This window comes from Patagioenas fasciata, chromosome 3 (assembly GCF_037038585.1).
Source record: "Patagioenas fasciata isolate bPatFas1 chromosome 3, bPatFas1.hap1, whole genome shotgun sequence".
Lineage (NCBI taxonomy): Eukaryota > Metazoa > Chordata > Aves > Columbiformes > Columbidae > Patagioenas > Patagioenas fasciata.
In genome coordinates, this window is record NC_092522.1 from 91,461,415 (window position 1) to 91,485,804 (window position 24,390).

General features: G+C 37.1%; 1 protein-coding gene across 2 annotated transcripts in view; it reads left to right on the plus strand.

The window, feature by feature from the left end:
• The window catches only part of PHIP (pleckstrin homology domain interacting protein), a 106,955-nt gene that overhangs the window by 11,910 nt on the left and 70,655 nt on the right, over window positions 1–24,390 (plus strand). For both annotated transcript variants that reach the window (XM_065833506.2, XM_071806844.1), the window contains exons 7-13: window positions 7,873–8,033; window positions 15,730–15,951; window positions 16,577–16,677; window positions 21,564–21,634; window positions 22,427–22,527; window positions 22,645–22,685; window positions 23,795–23,893. In XM_065833506.2, the coding sequence (XP_065689578.2) occupies window positions 7,873–8,033; window positions 15,730–15,951; window positions 16,577–16,677; window positions 21,564–21,634; window positions 22,427–22,527; window positions 22,645–22,685; window positions 23,795–23,893 (796 nt within the window). The remainder of the gene's footprint in view (window positions 1–7,872; window positions 8,034–15,729; window positions 15,952–16,576; window positions 16,678–21,563; window positions 21,635–22,426; window positions 22,528–22,644; window positions 22,686–23,794; window positions 23,894–24,390) is intronic.

Consider the following 24,390-nt stretch of genomic DNA (forward strand, 5'->3'; position numbering starts at 1 on the left):
ATTGATGATAATTTTCTCTAGAAAGATTTTAGTGTCCTGTAGAAGTTATTCTTTTTCTTTTTGGTCCATTCAGTAATTTTGTAGCTGTGCTTTAGTTAGTTATGCTGTATCATGAAGCATGCATGTGATATCTGTACCACTGAAAACCTGAGAAGCTGGAGATCAGGGATATTATTTTTCATTTTTAGTTATTTTTAAGCTCTCATATGGTCACTAAAACATGTTCATTAGTTGTCAACCTTTTAACAATAAGATTTATGGTGGTTTTGTTTGTGGCTTTTTGTTGTTGTTTTTTGTTTTGTTTTTGTTTTGTTTTTTAATTGCTGAAAGAATCATGATGCAATTTTTGGCAATTCTTTAAGAAGCATTCTCTTCCTTTTGTTCTGGATAGGAAAATGTGCAAAATCACTTTTGTCTTTTCAGCTTTCTCCGCTGATGTCCAGGGAAGCAGGAACAGTTAAGACCAAATTACCAGTGTGGATTATAACCAGACAGTACTGGTTTATACCAAAATGATAGTTGCAGGCAGATGTGTAGTGTTGGATGAGAGTGGGTAGAGACTATCCAGTTGATTGGCTCCTGATCAGGTGCAGCTGCTGCAAAGACGAAGGTTTCTGTCTTGGCAAAAAAAGAGAAGATACATTGGGTGAACTAGTGAATAACAATATACAAATATATAGCCAGGTGCTTCTCAGAACAGAGTAATTTTTAATGTGGTGACTTGCCATTACAATTTTTCGATGTCTAAATGCCTTTTGGAGGCTATCGGTAGCCTGTAAGTTTTCCATGAATTGGGGTGTGTATATGTAAGTATATAGAAATAATCAAGAGAGTTTATTTTGGGCTGTTTTGTTTCTAATGTTGAAGAAACTCAAAATCAAATCTCAAAATGCATACCATTGCACTTTACCCTGAGAATTACAGTTGTCTCTTAACAGCTGAAATAGAAGTATGCCGTAGCTAAGAAGCTCTTAGGTTGAGCACAGCCGGTTTTGACTTGGCTGGGTGGCAAAGTATTTGGTGTCCTAGTAGCTTTTTGATTTTAAAGCACGGGCTACATGCTTTCCATATTTCTGTAGATACTTGGCATAAAGGAAGAAAACATGGTTCTGCTGAGTGTTTAGAGATAAGTTTTCAGGGCCTTCTCAACTAGTATGCATATTGGTCAGAGAGGGTTCACTTAAACCAGGGGTGTCAAACTCATTTTTGCCGGGGCCACATAGGAGTAGTTACATGTATACAGTCTGAAAATTACATTCAGCCCTTGGAAGGCAGTGGCGTGGCTGATGTGGCCCCTGGTAAAAATGAGTTTGATACCCCTGCCTTAAACCCTCACTGAGCACCTGCATCCATTCAGTGTGGTTTTGTTTAGAAATGCTGTTTTGGTATGTATGTATGTAGAGAGTTGTTCCTATGTTGTGTTCTAGATGTGGGGAAGAAAATGCCTGTTGCTGAATAGAATAATTCCCCTTGTGAGTGACTGTGCATTGGCTTGGAGATTGTGAACTTGGAAAATCTTGGGCTAGACTAGCAGCTTTTTCTGCAAAATAACTGGAGGACAGAGCTTTCTAAAAGCTAAGATTTCTTCAGTGGTTGCCTTATCTTTTCCTTGTTGGAGAAATCAGAGTAGAATGGGACTGTTTAGCATGGTACTGTAGCTTGCTCCATAGTATAGAGTTATTAAAAAGAGAAAGAATGTTGTATGAAATCCATGGCAGCTGAAGTTAAAAGAAAGTTGTAGAGTTGCTGTGGTAGTGGAATTAAATGTTAAGAAAAACTCTTTTTAGGGAAGAACAAGTGAGGCTTTCTAAATAAATGTTATTTTTATTGAACCTTTTGCAGAGCACTGAATATTTGCAAAATTACAGTTATTTCACCATGTAATTTTTTTTATGACCAATAATTTCCTTTTCCAAACATTGAGACAAGTGCTGGTAACTGAATATTTTCAACTATGAAATGTATTTGGATTTTTTTGATGTCTGGCTCGGAGCTGTGTGTTAAAGCATTTGGTTTTGATTTGTCCTACTCTAGTCTGATCCTCTCAATGAAATAATGAACTGGAATGACACTTCTTTTATAAATTGAACTAGAAAATTTTGTTGTTTCCTTAAATAACTTTCCCATTTTCCCCAGGAAGACTGTATTTTATGTATTTGCACCCCTCAACAAATTGGAACCTATTATTCTTCAGACTGTATGTATTTCAGGTGAAGAGCCCACTAATAGTTGAGGAAAAGATACTGCCGTATTTCTGTGTCGTGCAGAAAAAATTTACGTTTTGGTGAACATACAGAAATATTAATTTATTCCTTAGCCTGATGAATCAATGCAATTGTGATGCTGATGGGATATTCTTTAGAATTAGATTGTTGTGTACATTGTGCTAGCTGCCTTTTAGGTATCTGGTTTGTGTGCAACTAAAATACATCTGTACAAATATGTACTTCTCCAGAAAACTACAGAATTTCTGTAGAACATAATAGAGAGAAACAAAACTTGACTACAGAATAATTTTAGTCCAGTTGCTATCACTTGTGAAACGTATCTTATAAAAAGTTGCTGAAGAGCTTAATTAGGAAGAAAAGAACTATGTCATATGCTAATTTGTTTTGTTAAAGGTCCTGTCTTCTTGGGTGCAGGAACAGAAGAATAACTCTTTTTCAGTAACCTTCAGAAACTGCTGAAAAAGCACAGAACCAAAGCATAACACTTTGAGAGCTTTGAGTTCAAAGCTCTTGGAGAAGCTGGTCGCTCAGGTATGAAGACCTGAATGAGACTGACTGTTCGCCCCAGACAACAAAGGATGTTTTTCCTGACCAGTGAATATATCCGCCTTTCAGAAACAGTATTTCATGATCTTGCTGAAGAGTTCTGAGGCATTTTGCACTTCTCTCACAGTTCCTTTGTTAAATGATGATGCTGATTTTGTTGTGAAGAGAATGTGAGGTTCTCAAAGTGGTGTAGATGTCTGTTTTTAGAAACAAATATTTAAGACCTAAAAGTAACATCTTCTTACACATGTTAATTTAAGTCTAAAGTTAATTATACTGAACTAAATTACTTCTTGTTATGCAAGAAGAAATGAACTATAGAAGTCTTAAGGTATTTATACTTTATGTATTTTTCCAGTTTGTATTTTACTCAGTGAAAGCAAGTGGGATTGCGTTGAAATCAGGGAGCAATTTGGAAATGCTTGAGATTCTACAACTTTCATTTGTTTTACCTTCTGCCTTTCCAAATATCTCTTGTCCCACCTCCCTGAATTAGTAAGGGTTGGCAATTACTTTCATTCAGCAGATTAATATTATATATCAAGTTTGAGATGTATATAGAATTTTTGTATTTTCACAAACGTTCAGGTGAAGGGTCAGTATACATTTACCTTCATGAACTGCCCAGAGACAAGTACTGACTTGATCAAATTGCCAGTTTAACCACTTTACTTGGTTGACAATCATCTGTAAGCCAGGAGACTTCGAGTACTGTATCGAGTTTTGAGATCAAGCAGAAAAATGGTAGGAAGGTAGAAGTAAATTCAAACTGCCTTTTTGATCTTGGACGTATTTACAGAAGGGGAAAAGAGAAATCATCATCAACCCAAAGCTGAGTGCTTTATACATTTGGTCTTACTAGCTTGGAGACTGAAAGGAGAAGTCTAGCAGACTTTTTTTATTATTTACAACTCTGTATGTGTTGATATTCAGTAGAGGTGTGTCTGGCCTCCCAAGTTATGAAACTTAAATTGATATGGGTAAGAGTTTTCAGTGTAGTATGTTCTTCAGGTTTCTTCTGAACCTGGTTCTATTTTTGTGTGAATGGAAGGGAAACAAAGGTGGATTCTGTTCTGCAGCACAGAACTAAAAATTAGTTAAATACAGCTACAGAAGGGAAGAAAATGAAATAAGCCATAATGTTTTTGATGTGTACTTTTAAAAAACGTAACTTAGTACAAACTTAAATTCAGTTTATCACTGATAAGTGGATAAGGCAGATTACTATCCCCTAACTTTAAGACATATTTCATATTCAAGGATAAGACTGTAAAATAAAGTGATGGACTTGGTCACTTTTATAAAACTAAAATAAGAAAGCCAAGGGGGAAAAAAAAATCAGCATAGCTAATACTGATATACATTTCAGACTCCAAAATTTATTTTCCTTTTACATATTGCTATCTTTTCTCTTAGCTGCTTATTCTATTTTGAGCAGGGAGTGAGTTAGATACATTCTAAAACTTTGAAGGAATTCAGCTGGTCCCTGTAACATTCCATGGAGTGGGAGAAAATCTATACTCTTTCGTAAGTTCTGCTGAAAACTCCCACCACTTTACCTTCATCAGCATTATGTTTGATTCATAAATTGTTCTGAGAGAAAACAACCAAAGAAGGTGATCCTGACTATGTGAGATGTGTGGTTTTCAGATTAGAGTTGTTGGCAGCAATGAATTTTAACAGTAGAAGTGAGGTTTTAAAAAACAGAAGTTCTATTTTACGAAGGTGTTTTTAAGAGCCCAACTCTTCATTCACAGTTCAGGTTCCTGAGTGGCCCTTATAAAAAATGGAATAGAGATCACACCTGGAGTGCTGGGTCCAGCTCTGGCCTCCTGCTCAGAAGAAACATGTGGACAGACTGGTGCTAGTCTAGCAAAGGACTAGGAAGAGGATGAAGGGATTGAGGTATCTGTCATGCAGGGAGAAGCCGAGAGGGCTGGGCTTGTGTAGCCTTGAGAAGAGAGAGCATGGGAGCAGGGGGGTTGTTATCAGTGGTTGAAAATATCTCAATAGGAGGCTGTAATGAAGATGGAGTCAGACTCTTATGGATGTCTCCTGACAGGATAGAGGCCATGGACAGAAATTGAAACAGAGGAACTTCCAATGTGAACACTAAAAAACCCCACCTTTTGGGACTGGTCAAAGCTCAGGCACATGTTGCCCAGAGAGTTTGCAAAGTCTCCATCATTCGAAACATTTAAAACCTGACTGGACACATCCCTGAGGACTTGATTTAGCTGACACTGCTTGAGCAGGGGGCTCGGACTGAACGATCTCTAGAGGTTCCTTCCCACCTCAACCATTCTGTGGTTCTGTGATAGCAGGCTGTTTCAGTCTTCAAGGCTGGTTGTGTTGTGTGAAAATGAGCCCAGTTACCTAGAAACTAAAAGACAATCCATTTTTTTTGGAACCAATTGATAAACGATAGCAACTTAAATCATAAAAATTGTTGCAAAGTGTTTTTTGCATGTTCAAAACATCAATAAAATACATGTCTGTCTCAGACATTGGTTTCTACTGATCAGCTAGCTTCATTATTAAATATGAAGAATCCTGATTTTGAAACCAAAATATCGTTTGGAAGTGGTGGATTGTCATCCTGTATTGTGCAACAGCCACTCTGTAACATCTGTGCTTTTTTGTTTTTTTAAGCAGGATCTTATGTGTGAGTAGTAGACAGGCGTGTAAAGCTAACTTAATTTTAATTTCCTTAGTTGGTCGGGTGTTGGATGGGAGTTCTTTCTGTCCAGTGTCCCTTCCAGGAAGGTGCAGGCACTCTGTTCTGTTGTTTTCTTCTCTCTTCCTTCCAAGCCTTCTTTCTTCATGTTTGTTGACTTGCTGTAAGGCGCAGCCAGTGCTCTCTAACTCTTCCGTGGATAAAGTCTCATCCTTCTTCCCTCATTATGTGTGGTTTCTGGCTCCCACTACAGCTACTTAACTGCTTATACCTTATCACTCTTCCTGTGATTAACGCCTTCATTGGTACTCATTTGTGTGTGGCCAGGCAAAATTTAAGTGAAGACACAAAACTGCTAGTATGGCTAAAACCAGAGAGATATTAGACTTGCTGTCACAAGGCTTTCTAAAACAACTTTTTTCTAAATGCAGTTAAAATGAAACTAAAATAGATTAGAGACCACAGAAGGCTTGACAAGTGTTGATACTAGATATGGGTAACAATTGTTACAAAACCAAAGGCCCATAATTAGTACAAAGCTAAAAATAAATTCCTGCAGCCAAACAATGAAATTGATTTTTCTGGTGCAAGTGAAGGTGATAAAAGATATCTACTGTGGTTTCATTTGAAGGCATTGCTAGAAATTTCCAACAACTGTCTCCATTTTGCATTAAAAGCAAACTAAAGGTAATTTCTGAGCGGGTTGAGACTGTTGTGTATGCTCACTTTATTGTTACAGTGAGGGCTTTCCTTATTCTGCTTGTGTATGTGTTTAGGGGGTTTTGGGTGTGTGGTTTTTTTTCTGGGTTCTCTTTTTTTTTTTTTTTTTTTTAATTCCAAACTGTGAGATTATTTGTCAGAAACCAGAACTAGCTTTGTCTTGTGACTGAACTAATCTTGGTTTCCTGCTGTTCTAAAGTAGACTGTTGGCAAGGAAAAGCTTTGTCATAAAGCAAATGTAACTGCATCTTTTTCTTGCATAAGGGGAGGGTAAAGAAGATACAGTAGAACCTTAAGGCAGTTGTGGCACTAAAAGTGTCTGGCTCCCCAGCTAATGATCCTCCTCCTTCACAAAGCATCTTGAACTAGGAAGACTTCCTTGAATTCTTGGGCTATGTAAGCAGTTAAAAGAAATCATTCAGCTCTGTTCTTATGGCCTGAGGCCAGTGAGTTTGGCAATTGTCCATACCACTAAGTGCTTTTGCTCCTTATAGACTAGCTACAATCCAGTTTGCGTATTTAGTATAGTTTGACCTGTGCTGACTCATGAAACACTGTGTACCTGGTCTGGGCTAAAACCCAGAGATACAAGAGTTTTGCAGCCATTTCACGGCTGATGCTGGGGGGGGGAATGTGGTTCCACACCCAGATCTGTGCCCTGGTCCTGCTGAGTTCACTAGCACAGACATAGCCTTGATCATAAATAAAGAGTGCCTAACTAGGTTAATAATGGAAGTATCAGCTGTCTCTCTTGGCACAGATAGATCTCATTTTCCATGTGTGTGTAGTGCTGTGGACATTGTTGGGCATTTATTTTTTTCCTCTTCAGTTATTCAGAAGCTGTAGATCTGAACATATTACCTGCTGCATCACAATTCTATGGAATGCAAAATGTATTGCTGTTGCCATTCTTCTGTCTGATGATACAGGGAACTGTTTGACTAATGTCTGTTTACTCTGCCTTATCTTTGCATGAGTAGTGGTTTAAAATTGATAACGCTGAGCTTTATTTTCTTTACTGAAGTTCTTGATTGAAGATTTTCATTTTGTTAAAACCAAGTAGATATTGCTCCTGGACCTTAGCTTTTAAATGCATAAAAGATCCCAAACCCTTTGAACAACGTTCTGTTAGTCAAAAATCAGAATATTTATGTAAGGTTTTGGTAAGTATGCATGTACATTTTTGTTTGGTTGGTTTGTTTGTTTGTTTAGCTGTAGTGAGTAACAATATCTTAAAAAAAAAAAAATTGGTTTGCAAGTGATGGATAAATGTTTGGCTGTGTAGACCACAAAAAACTGGTTGCTGTGGAGAAGGTTTGAATGTTTGCTGATCTTCAGGTAATAGCACTGTGGAAGCTCTTATGCTTGTTAAATTTGAGGTAGTTTACTCCTCCGTGGAAACTGACTCAGTCCTGAATTTCTCACACTAGGTATAAAGTGAAAAGCATACATTTGGGCATTGAAAGTTGTATTGCATCTTTATGCTCTGCATTGCAGTTTGGTACTTTTTTGTACATTTGTATTGTAGGCTACTTTTATATAAGTTTTTCCCTAACTATGACAAAATGAGACAATTACTGTAGAAAGCTGTTCATACAGCAAGCGGTCCAGTGTTGAAATAAACTTTCCCTTCTGGAGAAGCATTTTAGTTTATGAACCTAATACAAATACTGTATCTTTTTTTCTTTCCCCATTTGGTAGTGGATACCCTGTTTTCAAGAAAGCTAAATGGAAAATACAGACTTGAACGCCTTGTTCCAACTGCAGTCTATCAACACATGAAGATGCACAAACGAATTTTAGGACACCTATCTTCTGTATACTGTGTCACTTTTGATCGGACTGGCAGACGGATATTTACTGTAAGTATAATTTTTTTTTTCGAGTCTGTATGTCTAAATATACTGATGTTTTGTATCAAGAGCAGATAAATACTTTTCTCCTGTTACTGTCAAATATGCTTTTTAATAACCAGGCTGATTTGCATGCTAAAATAGTTTTGGCATACATTTTTTAAAGCTAGATGTGATGGTGATTGCTGATCTTTGTAGTTCAGTCAGAAAACACAGGTTATTTTCAGTAGAAAGGCATTACCTTATGTAGATTGTTTCTTCTGGACTTGTTTTTTCTAGCAAAAACATAAGCGAAAGAATGCACCACCACCACAGAATTTGATTGGGAAGTCAGAGAGGGCAATCAATATGTAATTAAATATTATTTTGACTCTGTTCTGTAACTTTTGTTAAATTTAAAGCATGACTCTGAAGTTTAACAGTCTGATATACTTAGATTTGGTACAGCATGTTGTTTCAGCTAGAAAGCTGAAAGTTCACATGATGTGTTCTAACAAATGATGATTCATAAGGAATTGTCTTTATGACATCCTAGGGACTTCTTTTTTGTATGGTGTTCTTAGTATTTGTAACTGGTTTTTTTTTCGCCGTTGCTTGTAAAAAAAAAATATACATATAGATATATATATATATACACACACACATATATATATATGTAGGCTGTTGAAAATCGGTACTGAAATTGCAAGTTTCCCAAGGAATGGGCATCGTGAAAACAGGTGTCAGTGTAATTTGGATTTCTTGGTAAGTAGTCAATTTTTATAGGGGCAAAGATCTTGTAAACACACAGTTTGTACCTGTCTGGGACACTTTAGTTGCATTTATTGCCTTCTCACAAGTGATGGATGTAATTGATACTTTTGCGGATCCAGGACCTTGATTGTGTCCTCTCTAATCTCATGGCAGACAACTTGGACAATGCAGATGGAAGTGCAGTTGAGTTCTACTTTATGTATTGCAGTCCTAACTTACAAAATTCTTTCAAGGCGGTTTTAAATGTATTTCACCCTTTTGCCCATGTAGAGGGATGTGTGCTTGCAGGAATGAGACACTTAGTGTTTTAAACGGACTTCTGTTTATTTGTTCACTTGTTATCTTCAGGCATAGCACAGACTTTCTTAATATTTCTTTAGCTTTCATCAGCAAGCTAAATCCCTCACCAGTCATAGCCATTAAATTCTTATCTCCTGTAGTTTATGCATGGTTAACCTATCAGGAAAAGAGATCTTTGTTGTGGGTTTATTTTACATGTGACATGGCAGAATGGATTAGAAATTTTTATTTGTGCAAGTATAAAAATTGCCGATGCTCATCCTGTTCAACTCTAAATAAAAACTGTGTTTCCTAGATGAACTGCATAAAACTCCTTGCTAAGGTCTTCTGATTTTTAATTTTCCTAAAACTTTCTCACATTCCTCAAATCTTTCCACTTCCAGGGATATTCTAAATTTCCTCTGAGTGCCTCTGCAACGATCGTTCCTTGTTCCATGCCCTTGCCCTTTAAAAGTGATTAAGGAGAGAGAATTCTCTTGACCGTAACAGCAGTTTGTTTCCAAAACCAAAGGAGAAGAACCTGAAATAAAATAGGGGGAGCAATATTACTTCTGCCACTCCAGAGCTTTGCTGGCCATCCTTTGCTGACAGATACAGTGCGGTGTGCTGGTATGATTGCTTGAAAAAGGTCCCAGTTTAGATGATGTTTACTTCAATCTAGATTTAAATAGTGTCCACAGAAGTGAATTGTGGCTGGTGAATTTTCATTTTGGAGGGACTGGGGCAGAACTTCTTACATCAACATTCTCAGGTAGATTCAGTGTTTTTTGTGTAGATGTGTAAGTGGTCGTTGGGAAGCAGAAAACCAAAGGGTTATGTTTGACATTCCAGTGAAATCCAAGTTGCTGTAGCTGGCATGATGTAGTCAGTGGATAAACCGCCATGAACTGCCCTGTTGTAATTGTGTCTGTATAATGGAATGGTGCCAATTCTTTTTGATCTGGACTACTGCCATTTCTAAAAAAAAAAAAAAAAAGTGTAGTGAGTAGGAATAGGAGTTTATAATCAGAAGTAAGTCAAACTTCATTCCACGTCTGTTGGCAGCATCTAAATTTGCATGTGTAAATAGGGAATATTTATTATTCTACAGTTTTACTCTACAACCTCCTGCATTCAGTGTGACATTAACTAGAAAAAAGGTTGGTTTAGATTTGTTAATGATATGATGTAATATAATATGTTGTAGAAGATGCATCATAACTGTTACCTTTCCTTCCTAACCTCTGAAGGACTGAAAGCCTCTAAATTCAAGTTCTGTTTATGCTCTGGTTTAATTTAAAAGGAAAAGACAGTGATCTCAGCACGTTTTTGAGGCGTACTCTTCTGGGAGATGTTATCTTTACTAGGAAGAATGTGCTCTTAGTTTGCCTACTTCATTTTTATATTATTTTATGGATTTCACAAGATTTCTGAAGATCGACCTCTTACTGTTTTTGTGTTGTTTTTTTGTGTGTGTTTTTTTCTGAATATACAAAAAAATTCTTAATATACAAACTGTTGTCTTGGTAATTTTTTTTAAATAACTGCAATTAAGGCATTCTCTTTACTTACAAAGGTACAGTTAAAAGACATATTAGCCATCAGTGAAAAAAATGTAGTTATTTCTGAGACTGCGTATTCTGGATCTCTTGAAAAGCGTGACTTCTAGAACCCAGGCAGGGTACGAGAATCAGGCATTGCCTCTTCTGGTTCCTGCACTACTTACTATAACTTTCTGACTGCAAAGAAAGGTGGCTATCTCCTTTTCCCCCACCTTTATCATATTCTCTCCTCTGAGATTATTCTTTCTAGGGAATAATAAACAATGTTGTGTAAGATTTCCAACCCAAAATTAATTTATTTCTTGGCAGTTTCGCTTCACCCAAGTCTCTGTAATGGTAGGAAAGTGAACCAGTTTTACTCCATACCTTGGCAATGCTGTCATCAGCTCTCTCGTGGTGCTGAACTTGTTCTAGGATTCACTTTTGACAAATGATTCTTAATGGGCACATAATTCATAGCAGCTGTAGACATAAAGTTGGAAATGTGAGTTTTGGATAAGCCAATGCCCTTGCTAGTAGAACTGCAACAGTATTATAAGAGTTGGGAATGGTCCTATTCAATTCAGGTGGAATCCTCTGAATTGAACTCTAATAACATTATCTTGCCAAGATGCTGCAGAGTTTACAATTTCACCTTAGTATATTTTCTTTTCTTGCCTTGTTTTTCTCCTTTTTTAATTTTCCTTTTTTCTTGTTGAGACTTGCTAGCAGTTATTTTTCTTGGCAGCGGAGGTGTACAACACATGCCTCTGTGGCTATGCTATAGCCAGCTGGTAGGGATAAGGCTGTTTTTATGCTGATCTTCTTTCTGTGGTTTGCTGTTGTTAAATAGACCTCTGAGGACCGTCCAGGTGGCATTAGGTCCCAGAACTACCTTTTCGTCATGACCATTTTACATCTTTGTTGTTGGTGTGCAGATTGTTCTCCATCAGTTGCGTTCTGCAAGCAGCATTTTAGGGATCTCATAATGCAGTGTTTTGTTTATTGCATGTTTTATTCTTTTTTTTTTTTTTTTTAATTTTTTCTGTACTTTAAGCAATCTGTTCATCCAGTAAAATGACAGCAGACTGTAAGCTTACTGTGAAGTCAGTAGCTTATTCATAACATTGATCTGTACAATGTGAGAATTGTGGAAGCGTGTTTTAGGTATTATAGATAGTTCTGTAGACAGAGGTGATGTGTGTTTTGGGTATGTGGGTTTGTTTTTGTTTGGGGGGTGTGTGTGTGTGTTGTTTTTTTTTTTTTTAATTCATTTAGCTCCAAGGAAAACGGGACCAGTGGTTTGAGATTTCTAGACTATGATGCAATTAATATTAATGGCCTGATTCTGTTCTCATGCATCTACTGCTTTGACAAAGAGATTAATCCACGTGTGAGTGATTTCTACCCCCTAAAGTGTTCTGGAAGTTTTAGTTTCTCTATTCCTTTCCTCTACTTTCAGATGTCTCTTGAGTGGTGAGGCTGCTATCTGTCAGCATCAGTTTTACATGTACACATGCTCACCCTCTTTGTCTCTTCCACTTCTTGGGGTTTTTGGTGGTTACTGCGCTTTCTAGAAGAATACACAAGATTCTTCATGCTCACATTATAACAACGGAACAGAATGAGCTGGTACTATTTTTCAGATAATAATTGCATCAAGTAGATATAGTGTTTGAAGTTTTTCGAAGCTTTAGATGCAGAATCTAGAAACACAGGAACAGTTACGGCAACTTACTAATCGAGTAGCATGGGAAAAAAACAAACAAATTGGAGCACTTTGTAAGAACATTTGGATGTTTGTTTTAAAGAAGCAAAGGGATTAAAACTGAATCTGCTTAGAGCTTTATAAGCAGAGTTTAGAGAAAAAAGGGTTCCCTGCTCATAAAGCTCTAAACAGCAAGTTTGCTTGTTCTGTTGTAAACCCATGTTAACTTGTTCCTTGGGATTGATTTGGAAGTGTGTGTTACTGAGCTTGTTTACCAACTTTTTCCTTTTTCCTTCTGCTTAGCTTCTCAGCAACTTAGTAGAAGCAAAAAAATTGAGCTATAAGTGAAATTAGCCTGTGTGTATGTGATTGTCAAAACCACTCTGTGACTGAGCTAATAATTTAAACTTCTCTTTTTTCAACAAATAACACAGTGTCTATTTCAATGTATTTAATATAAATGGGATTTGGAGCCTTTTTCAAAAGCATTCAACTACATTTAAATGCAGTTGAATGACTATAAGAGATCTTTGAATCTTCTTTATTCTTGTATAAGTTCTGGGTAGGTGTGCATCTTGGACGTCCCAAGTTATGCCTATTAATTAAAACCTATTCCTGAAGGTGGTTTACTTTCTTTTTATTTAAGTATTTGAGCTGAGCTAAATACAGCAATAAAGGCAGAATAAGATGCATAGTAGGTTCATTTATTGAGTCTTAGTTCAATGGATATGAATTTTAAAAAAAGTCAGTGATCTAAAAGGAAATGGCCATTTCTAGGGTTTGATACAGATTTTTGAGACAATAAGAGAAGTAACGAAGTTAGAGTCCTGAGCACTTGGTTTTCATATTAATGAAGTCTGACATGATGGGGCAGAGCGCAAAGACTGCAAACACTTGTTACAGTTTTGTGAGGATACGTTCTGAAGGAATTCTGAGGTAATTCAGAAGGACTTTTGAGATTCACGGCAAATAATTGGATTAATATATACTTAGGTTGCTGTGTTGTGGTTAAAATGACTGCTGAAGTCTTATCTTAGATGAAATTAAGAGAAGTTACAGAATTTGTGTTGTACTTGCTGCTAGACTGCCCTGATTTCTTTTAATGAAAATGCCCTAGGGATATTGGAAAAATTGAAGATTAATCCTCAGGAGGCTTGTCACATTGTCCAAAGCTTTGGAAAACAATGACTCTCAGTAAGGTGCTCTAGCACACTATGGAACTTGTAGTGTAAAAGCGAAGAGGTGGTTTGATCATTACACAGTTTTGTCTATGGGGTACTTTTTTCTTTGGATCCTGTTACAACTGTGTTAACAGAGTAACTTCCCATTAAAATAACTGTATCAAGGGCTTTGGTGATTCTAACTTGTGGAGGTGCTGAAAGCCTGCAGGAGACAGGAAACTTTTTTGGTGTGGATACTGAGAGATGTGAAAAGGAAGAGGATAAGAGGCAAATATGGGGCAAAAACATCTTTCTTAACAGAGTAACCAACATGGTGAGTAGAGTGTTACAGCAGGAAAGATGTGGGATACAACAAACCCCAATCATGTGAGGAAGTAGTAAACCAGGTGGGTAAGTGAAGAAGGTGAGGTGTTGTAGACAGGAGAAACCATGAAAACAACAAAAGGAGCTGGGGGGTGCCCATCCCAAGTGTACACACACAGCTCAAGAAGTGCATTATGGGGAAAGCTTTCACACTTTGAAAAATCAGCCTGACCAGGTGCCTGTACAGTAATGCATGCGCTGTGGAGAAAAGCCGGAGGAATTGGAATTCTGTGTGTAGTTGCAGGGCTATGATCTCGTTGGGACCCAACAGGTGGGGTGGGGTGGGATAACTCACAGGGCTGGGGGGCTGCCCTGGACGGATACAGGGTCTTCAGGAGGGGCAGGCCAGGATGGCAAGAGGTGGGAGGAACTGCAGGTATGCTATTCTCCTCCTTCTCCCAGATAATAGTTTTGAATCTGAACTAGTGTTTGAGTAAAATGTAGCTACCTTTTTCAAGTAGAGAACTGAGGAGTTTTTAGGTACTAACAACATAAAGAAGTTAAGGAAACGAGTAAATAAGTTGTCTGTTCATCAGCATTAACATATGTAAACAGGCTAATATTTATTTTAAAAAGAAAAAAAACAAAGAAGCTTTCCAGATCCTTTAATGCATTCCACTAACTGCAGGATGTGTCTGGGTTTCTGTTGAAAGTGTTTCCTGTAGCGTTTGCCTGGCTGTCCGGTGGGACAGCTCTGTTTCACACATAGTGACTGTGTTGGTGAGAACTTCCCAAGCTGGGTGTTGGTGTCCTGGGACTGGGCTGCCCAGAACAGTAGCTAAATTAAACCATGGCACTGTGAGACTTCTATAGTTCCGTGAATATAGACCAAAGAGTGTACTAAATAAGGAAAATATGTCATTTACCTGTTTACAAAAGCTATAATGTTGACAATAGGGTCATAGCCTCTAAATATTTTTAAGATTTATTGTTAGATGCTTACATTCACTGAAGGCTTACCAGTCTTTTAAGAATCTTGCTGTTGGTCCCTGTGCTTTGGATACCTTTTTTTATAAAAGGTGGATCATAGTATTGCCCTGCCTTCTGACTTTTTTAAAGAATAAATACTAGATAAACTTGTGCAGAGGCACTGTAAGTAAATGGAGAGGAAAAAGCCAGGTGAAATTTTATAACGATGGTGTCACATTGTAATGTGCTGTGGCTCCTGTGAGTGTCCGGTAGATTGGTGCTCCAGATGTTAAAACCCAACACTGAGCTTTGTATTGCTTCTGAACCTAAGCAAATGAATGAAGTGTTTATAGCAGATCTTCTCTGTCAGTGTCTCCATGAAGCGTTCAAAGGTCGTTGTGTTCAGTGAGGTGCAAAGACTTTGAGACTTTTAGGGGAAGTGCAGAAATGTGATGAAAAATGAAGGGCTGAGTTCTGAAATTTTTGCTGGGGCTGTGAATTTGTTGCACACAGGCAAGCAGCTGTTACAGTGTTACTAACAATGCTGGTAGGGCATGAAGATCAAACTAGAAAGATAAGGAATGTAAGTGGGTATAACGCTACATGCCAAACACAGTACCAATTCATAATTCATTTTCATGTTTAACGTAAATTTTCATTTTAATGTATTGCAACAGCTTCTTCAGTTTGTGCTGGCGTTTTGGAAAAAGTGTCTTACTGAAGAGCATAAATCCAACTTGCTGTAGGGTTTGTGATCGTTATTATAAATGCGTCATGCTTTGTATATACCATCGAGAGTTAGCATAATCTCATGTTGTGTTTTGAATGTAGTGTGAAAAACTTAAAAGCATGGAAAGGGAATATTTATCTGTGTGTGCCGCTGGTTCTGTTTTTCAGTTCATTGTGTTACTTTAACTGTAACATCAAAACAGCTAATAGTGTGGTTGAAATTATTTCTACCTTATTTCTAGGGATCAGATGATTGCCTTGTAAAAATTTGGGCAACAGATGATGGAAGGTTGTTGGCAACCCTGAGAGGACATGCAGCTGAAATATCTGATATGGCAGTGAACTATGAAAACACCATGATAGCTGCTGGAAGCTGTGATAAAATGATCAGAGTTTGGTGCCTTCGAACTTGTGCACCCTTAGCAGTTCTGCAGGGCCACAGTGCATCTATAACATCATTGCAGGTAGGTTTTTGCTTTGTGAACTCACCTGAGCAATAAAAAAATGCATATTTGACTGAAAAAAGAACCACCTGAGAATGTTCTATGTAATAAAAATGCTTGCCTGGCAACTTAAGCCAGTGAAGCAAGAAGGAATTTTCACAGTACGCATTGTGAAATAATATGTGTTTATTGTCAAAATGCCTGACCCTTGAAAAATGCCAGACATAATCCCTGCTAAATAAAATTGCATGATGCATGTGGGCAGTTTTGTTTTGAAGTGTCAGTCCTTTATAGGCTGTACTTCTGAGCTCAGGTACATTGAGTAAGAACTGCAGTCAGTGGTGAATACTTTGGCTGTTTTCTGATGAGAGTTACATGCTGTTGCACAACGAGGATAGTGGGGAGGGAGAACCCAGAGTGCTTTGGCAAGGAACCCAGAAGGGTTGCTCTGAGGGAAGAGTGACGCTGAGCAGTATCATGTTATTTTAGTGTTCATTGCAATTTATTTTTCTGAAGTATGGTTTGATACTAGATTTTGTTTGTTTGTTTGTTTTCTTTGGGAGAAGTCAATGACTTGAGGAACTTCTTGACGCAGCTGGAACAGATTAACAGGAGACCTTTTCTTTTTCTTCCCTCACACCTCCAGTTCTCTCCACTGTGCAGTGGCTCAAAGAGATACTTGTCTTCAACCGGGGCAGATGGAACAATATGCTTTTGGCTGTGGGATGCTGGCACCCTTAAAATAAAGTTAGTTGCTATTTTATTTGTTGCTATCTCTTTATTTGTAATTAAGAATGATGTACAAATGTTGGAGAAAAATTTGACTAAAACAAAACTTATCACTGGCTGGTTCACTATGTGATTGTTGGATATGATCTATTTCTGATGTAGCTATAGCTTGCTTGCTTATCTTTTAAGGACTAAGTTGATCATATAGCATTTTGTGGAGTGAAGTAAATAACTCTATACCCAGTTTTGCTGTATCTCTAACATTTATTTTAAAAGTCTAATGATTTTTTGTAATATGATGTCAAAGTTGGTGCTTTCTTGGTTCTCATCTCTTAATCCTAAATAAAATGAAAATTACGTTGATAAAATTATTGCAATTTAAACCTGAAAATCCAGGGGTTTATAGGAGACAGTAATGCTCTAGTATAAATTAGGTTAGGGTAGTTTTGATATTTGTTATTTTCTTATCTGTATTGCCTTTTTCATAGTTGCTTTTTACTGTAGCATGGCAGGAGGCAGAATTCTTGGGCAGCTGTTTATTTGTGGCTGAAGTTGAGCCTGATGTTTCTACCTTCAAGGTATAAGACAAAAATGTTGTCAGGACCCTCAAATAGAGCTACTTTTGAAAATTAACTTGTTCAATGGCTTTCAAATGCTTTTTGCTCCTTTTCCTTTATCACAAAACACCTGTAGCTTACAATGGGAAATAGTTGTTTTAGTAATCATTAGTGATTTAGCTTTGGGGATAGGATGTGTTCTTACAGGTATATTCTTGTAGCAGGCAGGTTCTGTTTTCTTACAGTTTTGGAATTGCTGTTAGAATCTCTTTCTTGCACTGTGCCAAGATTATGCAGGGCTTGTAGGTACATTTGCCTAGATACTCCTCTAGTTATCTGGACCTTCACTATTTTGATGCTCTGAGTGTTTTGGCTGTTTTCAGTACTGCAGATGAAAGTGCTTCTCAGGCTGTTAGTCCTCTGCTGCTCCTGCATGCTGTAATCAAAGAAAGACTCTTCTTACGGAGGAGAGGAGGAGATGGCTTACATGCTTGTTTTTAATGTCTGAAGGAGTTGCTACCACGTTGTTTTTCTTGAGATCTCTGAAGTCTGAGCTCTTGCTGACAAGATGAAATCCGCCTGATTTGTAAACCTTTTGAGCCCACATGCTTCTCTCTCTCTCTTTTTTCCTTTCTTTTTTCTTATTTTCCTAAGTAAAGTTTGAGTCTATGGAACTGAATTTTGAAACAAATTCTGTCATTTGATAATAGTGGAATCCATGAGACTTAAGTGGATTGTCCTATATAGGAACTTGGAGATGAATGTTTAGAAATCATGAATGTTTGGATGAATCATGGGGTTGGGTGGGATTTGTCTTGAGGTGAAGCTTAAGGACTGAGAAAGGTGGCATTGGTTATGGTAGGGGATTCTCAACTAATTCCTTTCTATGGTGATAGGTAAACAGTAGAATAAAAATTTTCAGTGAGGTGCACTCAGCAAATATTAAAGGAATAAAAGTTTTTTGAGTAATGACTTCATGCGTAAGTAGTTGCAGCAGACGTGATCAGACAGCGGCACTGAGAAAACAGAATAGTTCCTTAGCTCATGCAGCACAACAAGGAAGTGGTCTGGTAACCCGAGTCATACACGTGATTCATGTTGCATGACAGAGTGCGGAGTAGATTTTGAGACTGGAATTTGTACCATCTTTACCTTCTGTTCTGGAAGTATTTTATAAGTTGTGTTTGAGAAGGCAGTGGAACTGTTTAAGCTGTGTTTCTTCAGTCTGGAAAAAAATGAATGCGTGTCGATGAGACACGTACAGTCATGAGTGTCTGGAGGAGGGCATAGGATGCGTAATTGCTTGTTGGCTGTTATTGTACTAGAGAGTTCAAAATGAAGGTAGCCAATTCCAAATTGGAAATAGATGTTTTTTTACAAAACATGCAGTTAAGTTATGAAACTCCTCGACACAGGGTATTATGCATTATATGAAGATATTAAGGGACATCGCTGTGTGCTTTTTCTGCTCTTACACATCCAGTTTTGCCTAATTTGGAGGCAGGATGCTTGTCTTAGATTTTTGTTTGAACTTAGTAGAGCTGTTATATATTTGAAGTAACTAATGCTTTTTGATCCAAACTGAAGCTTGATAAAAATATGATAAAGTCTAAATAAGAAACAGATACGTATTTTAGGACTGGAACCTAACCGTGTCATTTAAAATAGCAAAATAGTTGAACACCCAGAAAAGTCTTAATGTAACTTTCCTGAATTGAACAGTATATTGGTTCAGGGGAATTTGTTAGTCACAGGAAGTTTTACTTAATGTGCTAATTGTAAACGTCTCGAACTGTGGTTGTCATTGCATGGGGTGATTGTACTTCCTTAGACCTTTAGATCTGAATCTGCTTCCAGAACTGCAGAAACATGGCAAGTTCCCTCTACATCGGTTCAGTAATGTGCCGGGGAAAACGAGTGCCAGCAATATAAAAGCATCACAGGAAGGAAAGATTAATGTTAATGTTTTTCATAAGGCCCTTTGTGAGGTTATTTTTTAAAACATGATGTATAGGCCATCTGGAAGAGAGAATAACTGGTGGGGTGGGAAGTGTCCTTTTGTCGCTGTAGCAAAAAATACAGGCTTGCTTCTGATCAGTATCTCTGAAAAGGAGGAAAGCTGGCAGAGAAAATCAGATCCTTACCACAGTTATTCAGGCTCTGAGCTTGCTGCCCTCTATCTGGGTTCCAGCACCACTCCCATCCCAGGAAAGAGAAATGGGAGCTTTCAAGCAAGACCAAAAGACCAGGCCCTTCTCATGTATGCCTGAAAGCAGTAATATTCCAGGTAGATTAATTTGGTTTCCAAATAGAAGAACAGTAAGGTTGGTTGTTGCTGCAGGTAAGGAAGTCAATGAACGTGGCCCAAACAAGATGGGAAATCAATTAAAAATTTAGGCAATCATGACTTTTCTTGATATTTACTCTCCCTGTTGCTATTCTGGATGATGGTATAAAGCACATGAGTCAGATCCTGTATCAGCTGACAGTACGTATAAGAGAGAAAAAATCAGCCTTGGGTCATCAGAAATTGAAGAATAATCTGTCTCAAATTTAAGGGAGAGTTATTACAACTAGTCAGTGCATCCAAGTTAAATTAGTTGCACTGCAAAATATTTGCTTATGTATCTCTGAAAGAGATGCTTAAGTTTTCTTGTTATTCTTCTGCCACCTGTTTGGATCACAAGTTTCCAGTGTTAGTCTGTTATTGGTAGACCATATGAACAAGGCAGCAGAACTGTCTCACAGTTTTGGGTAGAGGAGCTTAGAATGTTGCTTTGTTTCTTTTCTATTTTTTCCTCCCCATAATTTTAAAAAGAGGGAAAAAACTTAAGAAAAACACATGCTGATGATTTTGATGTTCCTGTTTTGGACAAGGTGTTGATTCTTAATTGTCATCAGTGTGGTTTTCTTAAGCAGAAGGCACTTAATCTGAAAAAAAAAATAACAGACATTAGCGCCTTATAAGTTGGAGAATTTAATTTGGTTATTCAAACTAGAATGTAAGTGCATACTTGCTCTATTTTGCAGTTGTCCTATCTCCAAAGGCAGAGTTCACAAACCACAGTGGAAGAAAAGAGCAGCCTATTTATCTATTTACACTTGCTCCAAATTATGTAAGCTGCATATTGAATCATCTGATAGTTCTTTTTATGTTAGTATCTCAGTTAAGAAGGGTTTCAACTGTTCTGTAGAGTGGATCTTTGTCTTGTTTAGTGTAACTTATTGTGAAGTTTCCTTGTTAGGAGTCTGCCGGGAGTTACCTTAAAACTCCTAGAGGAAGGTTCACAGAGACAGCCTATACTGAATGGACAGTTTGTAGAAAGATTTCTTGTGGTATTCCTAGTTTTTATTACTTTGTTTTGTGTGTAGGCACCCCCTGAAGTTTAAGGCTTATTACTTTATTTGAGATAGTAATAGCTGATTAGTGGAGAAAGGTCTCATGCATCTGCATTCAGCTGAAATGAATTATATGGACCATTTTGCTTTAAAAAAATGGATAAATTATGAATATTCATTATTTTATGTAAAGACAAATCTTTAGTGATGACACTTGTGGGTGTAACACTGCTGTGCTCTAGTAAGCTTATTCTTTGAAGACTGCAGATGGCATACTATGCAAGACCACCTACTGATTTGAGGTTGCTGCAGTGCATGAGCAGAACTGAAGTAATGACTGAAGAACCAGATCTGATTTTTTTTGTTTTGTTTTTATACACAGTTATAGTGTATAAAATTCATCGAAGCTTTAGTTGTGCTTGCACACCAGGTTTTGAAAAGCCAAAAATGAAGCACAAGGCCATTAAGTTAAATTCCTTACAAATTTCTAACCACTAGCCTGACATTCTTTGGGGGCTATTTGAAACTAGCCCACAAATAATATATGTCTTCTAATACTGTGAAACTCTGCATTTATTTAAATTTGTTTTCTATGGAGAGCACCAGGCCTTGTTTCTCTGTTGTGAAAGCTGCAGTGTGCTGCAGGACAAAACAGAGTTGCAGTTCACTCAGCGGTTTAAAACTGAACATTCTGGACAGCTAGTGTCTTCTGTTCTACTTTGCTGATGACTTAAGAAGAGTGTTTTGTATAGCAATATTAGAGGAGAGATGGGAATGGGATTGAAGTTGTGATACAACTCGCCTTGATACATGGATTACTTAGTCCATCTCAATGTCTTAGTTTCCTAAAGATCCAATCATGAAGCACAGTCACATGAAATTGTTTATAGTTGGGCAGCCATCTGTTCCTTCATATTTAATTTTGTCCTTCTGTGATTTATTTCTAAGATACTAACTTATTTTTTGAAGTTCTATTAGGAAATCATTTAACTGTTTCTTTGTTTGTAGTCCAAGGCCAACAAAGTTTACAGAACGCCCTCGGCCTGGAGTCCAAATGATCTGTTCTTCTTTTAGTGCTGGTAAAAGAATTTTTTGTTCTTTTCCTTTGTCTTTTCTCTATCAATAGAAGAAGTCATTTGAAGAGTTAAAATGAAGTGTAGTATAATTACTGCAGCATATTGCTTTAATAAGGTGGAATTGAGTTAAAGTAGCTATGAAAAAAACCCACATATTTAAAATAGAAATTCAGAATATATGCATTAGTTCTTGGTGATATGGAAATTCTTGAAACCAGTTAAATATAAAATGTTGAAAGTAAGTCTCTTGTGACTACAAGTCTTCTAAAACACAATGTATACATTTTTCTCAGAGTGATTCTGAGAGTCAGCTTTGTCTGAGATGGAATTTGGGACAAGGTGTTGATTACTGGGTTCTCGTGGTCTGTATGTGATTAATTCCAGAGCTAGCAGTTGAAGAATTCAACATAAATAATTGCATAAAATATCAAAATGACAGAAACATACTTTCAGAAAGTGTACTAGAGCTTTAATTCCATTCAATTTTTTGTTGAGACTGAGGCTTCTAAGGGCTTAGTTGAAGCAAATAGCTGTACTTAGCTGATCTTTCAGATCTATCTGCAGATGCGTATTTCTCTGACAGCCAATGTGAGGTAATTCAACTCCAGTTAAACTTTTGAGTTTCTAAATTTTTTTTTTTTTTAACTTTAATGTCAGTTACAGGTGTATCTGAAATGAGATTCGGCTATAAATTTAAGGGAATAAATTTAAGTGTTGATGTTACAGCCATTTGAAAATACTGAAATACTATTAGAATGCTATTTTTTCTTAAGACTTATCTGTTTGTTTTCTCAGGTGGAATGTTTTTGGCCACTGGGAGTACAGATCACATCATTAGGGTTTATTTCTTTGGATCAGGTCAGCCAGAGAAGATATCAGAGTTGGAGTTTCATACTGTAAATACTTCTTTAAAATTACATATGTATTTGGTTAAAATAATAATTTGAATAAATCTGGATAATTCAGAATAATATTTGATAATTTTTTTTCTTTTGCTACTCTTTTTTATATAGGACAAAGTTGACAGCATTCAGTTTTCTAATAGCAGTAGCAGGTAAGTGCACTCTTTATTCAGAGCTGGTTTTTTTGATCTTGTGGACATTTGTAAATACCAGTTTCTGGATGTAGATATTAAAAATGCTTTCTGTTTTGAGGTTCATCTAGTAAAATCATCTGTAACTATTGGATTCTCACTTCTGGTTTAATAATATTACTACTTCAGTTTTACAGTTGTTTTCATTGTAATGGATGATCAAAGTATTTTGAATTTGTCAAAATTAAGGAGTATAAAAATACTTGAAATTTCTTCTTAAGAAAAGTATGTATATACTCATATAAAATACAGGTGTTTTTAGATATATTTAAATATTTAAACCTTATTTCAGTTAAGTGACTTCTGGGTGCAGGAAAGCTGTCAGACTAGATCTAGCAATATCTTGCTTAACTAGCCTAATGTTTTTTAATGTTTCACTTTAAGTTCTAGGTGTTGGATGTGAAGGATGCTAAAGAAAACAGTTCAGTTTGTTATAAAGTTTCTGACACTTCATTTAATTGATGTTCTAATGTATACTTTTATTGTGATATAAATAGTTGTAAACCAAGTTCCGTTGTGCTCCCTCCACCTCTCCTCCTTCTACCCCTGCACCCAAAAAGGGGGAAGAAAAAGGTGAGGGAGAAACTCAAACTGGGAGATAATTATTCAGATAAGTATTTGCTACTTATTTGGACTAGGCTTTGCTTAAAATCATGTCTGTACTTCTGCTTGCAGGGCTCTCCAGGCCCTTCAGCTATTTTTACCCCTTAAATTTTTTCCTTAGTTTTACCTGGTGTTGTGATAGGGTCAGTTTCTCAGAGTGTTCGTGGGTGATGGTGTCTCTGTGCCAGAGCATCACAACTCTGCAAGGTGCACCAAAGGTCAAAGTCCAGCTAGTTTGGAAGGGGCTCAGGATAGGGAAGCAGGTTCTGGTTTTTCCAAGTTTTCAGTGTTTTGCTGGTACGTGAAGTGTTTTTCACCTCAAACCGGTTATACAGCATTCTGACACTGAGCTTCTTACTTGCAGCTTCCTTTTCTGAGTTCTAAGTTCTGGAACATCAATTTTGAAATGTCCTTTCTGTACAGATCTGCCTTTGATCTCTGAGTAACTTTTTTTTCCCTTTTGTTAGATTTGTGAGTGGAAGCCGTGATGGAACAGCACGAATCTGGCAATTTAAGCGAAGGGAATGGAAAAGCATTTTGTTAGATATGGCTACTCGCCCAGCAGGGTAAGTGATGTAAAATGTTTTGCTATCAGACAGATACTTGAAAGGCATTAATATAATTTTCTGATTTATTAAAAAAAAAAGGAGAGCACAAAGAAGAAAGTGAGGGGAAGGCCATCTTAAATTATTATTGCTTTAAATGCACAGTATGCCTGTCTAGCTCTTGAAGTCCAATGAAAATAAATATTTGACTACATATTCAGCTGTGGAAACTAACATGTCCTGATAGTAGCTCCACTAGTATTTCAATTAGATTAAAAGACTAAAAGATACTTAAAAGCCACTAAAGGTCAAATTTATTTGGCTTTCTACGTAGGTATTTATTTCTGGAGCAAGAAAACCAGATCAGATCTGTTCTTGAGACTGCTTGCCTTTTAGTAGTACTTTAAGATTTATTGTGATATCTGCATGCCCAGAAAAGGAGTGTTGAGTTTTTTCATACCACATGCCAGAGCAAATAAATCCCTTCCTATGTAATGAGTCTTATTTGTTAAAACAAT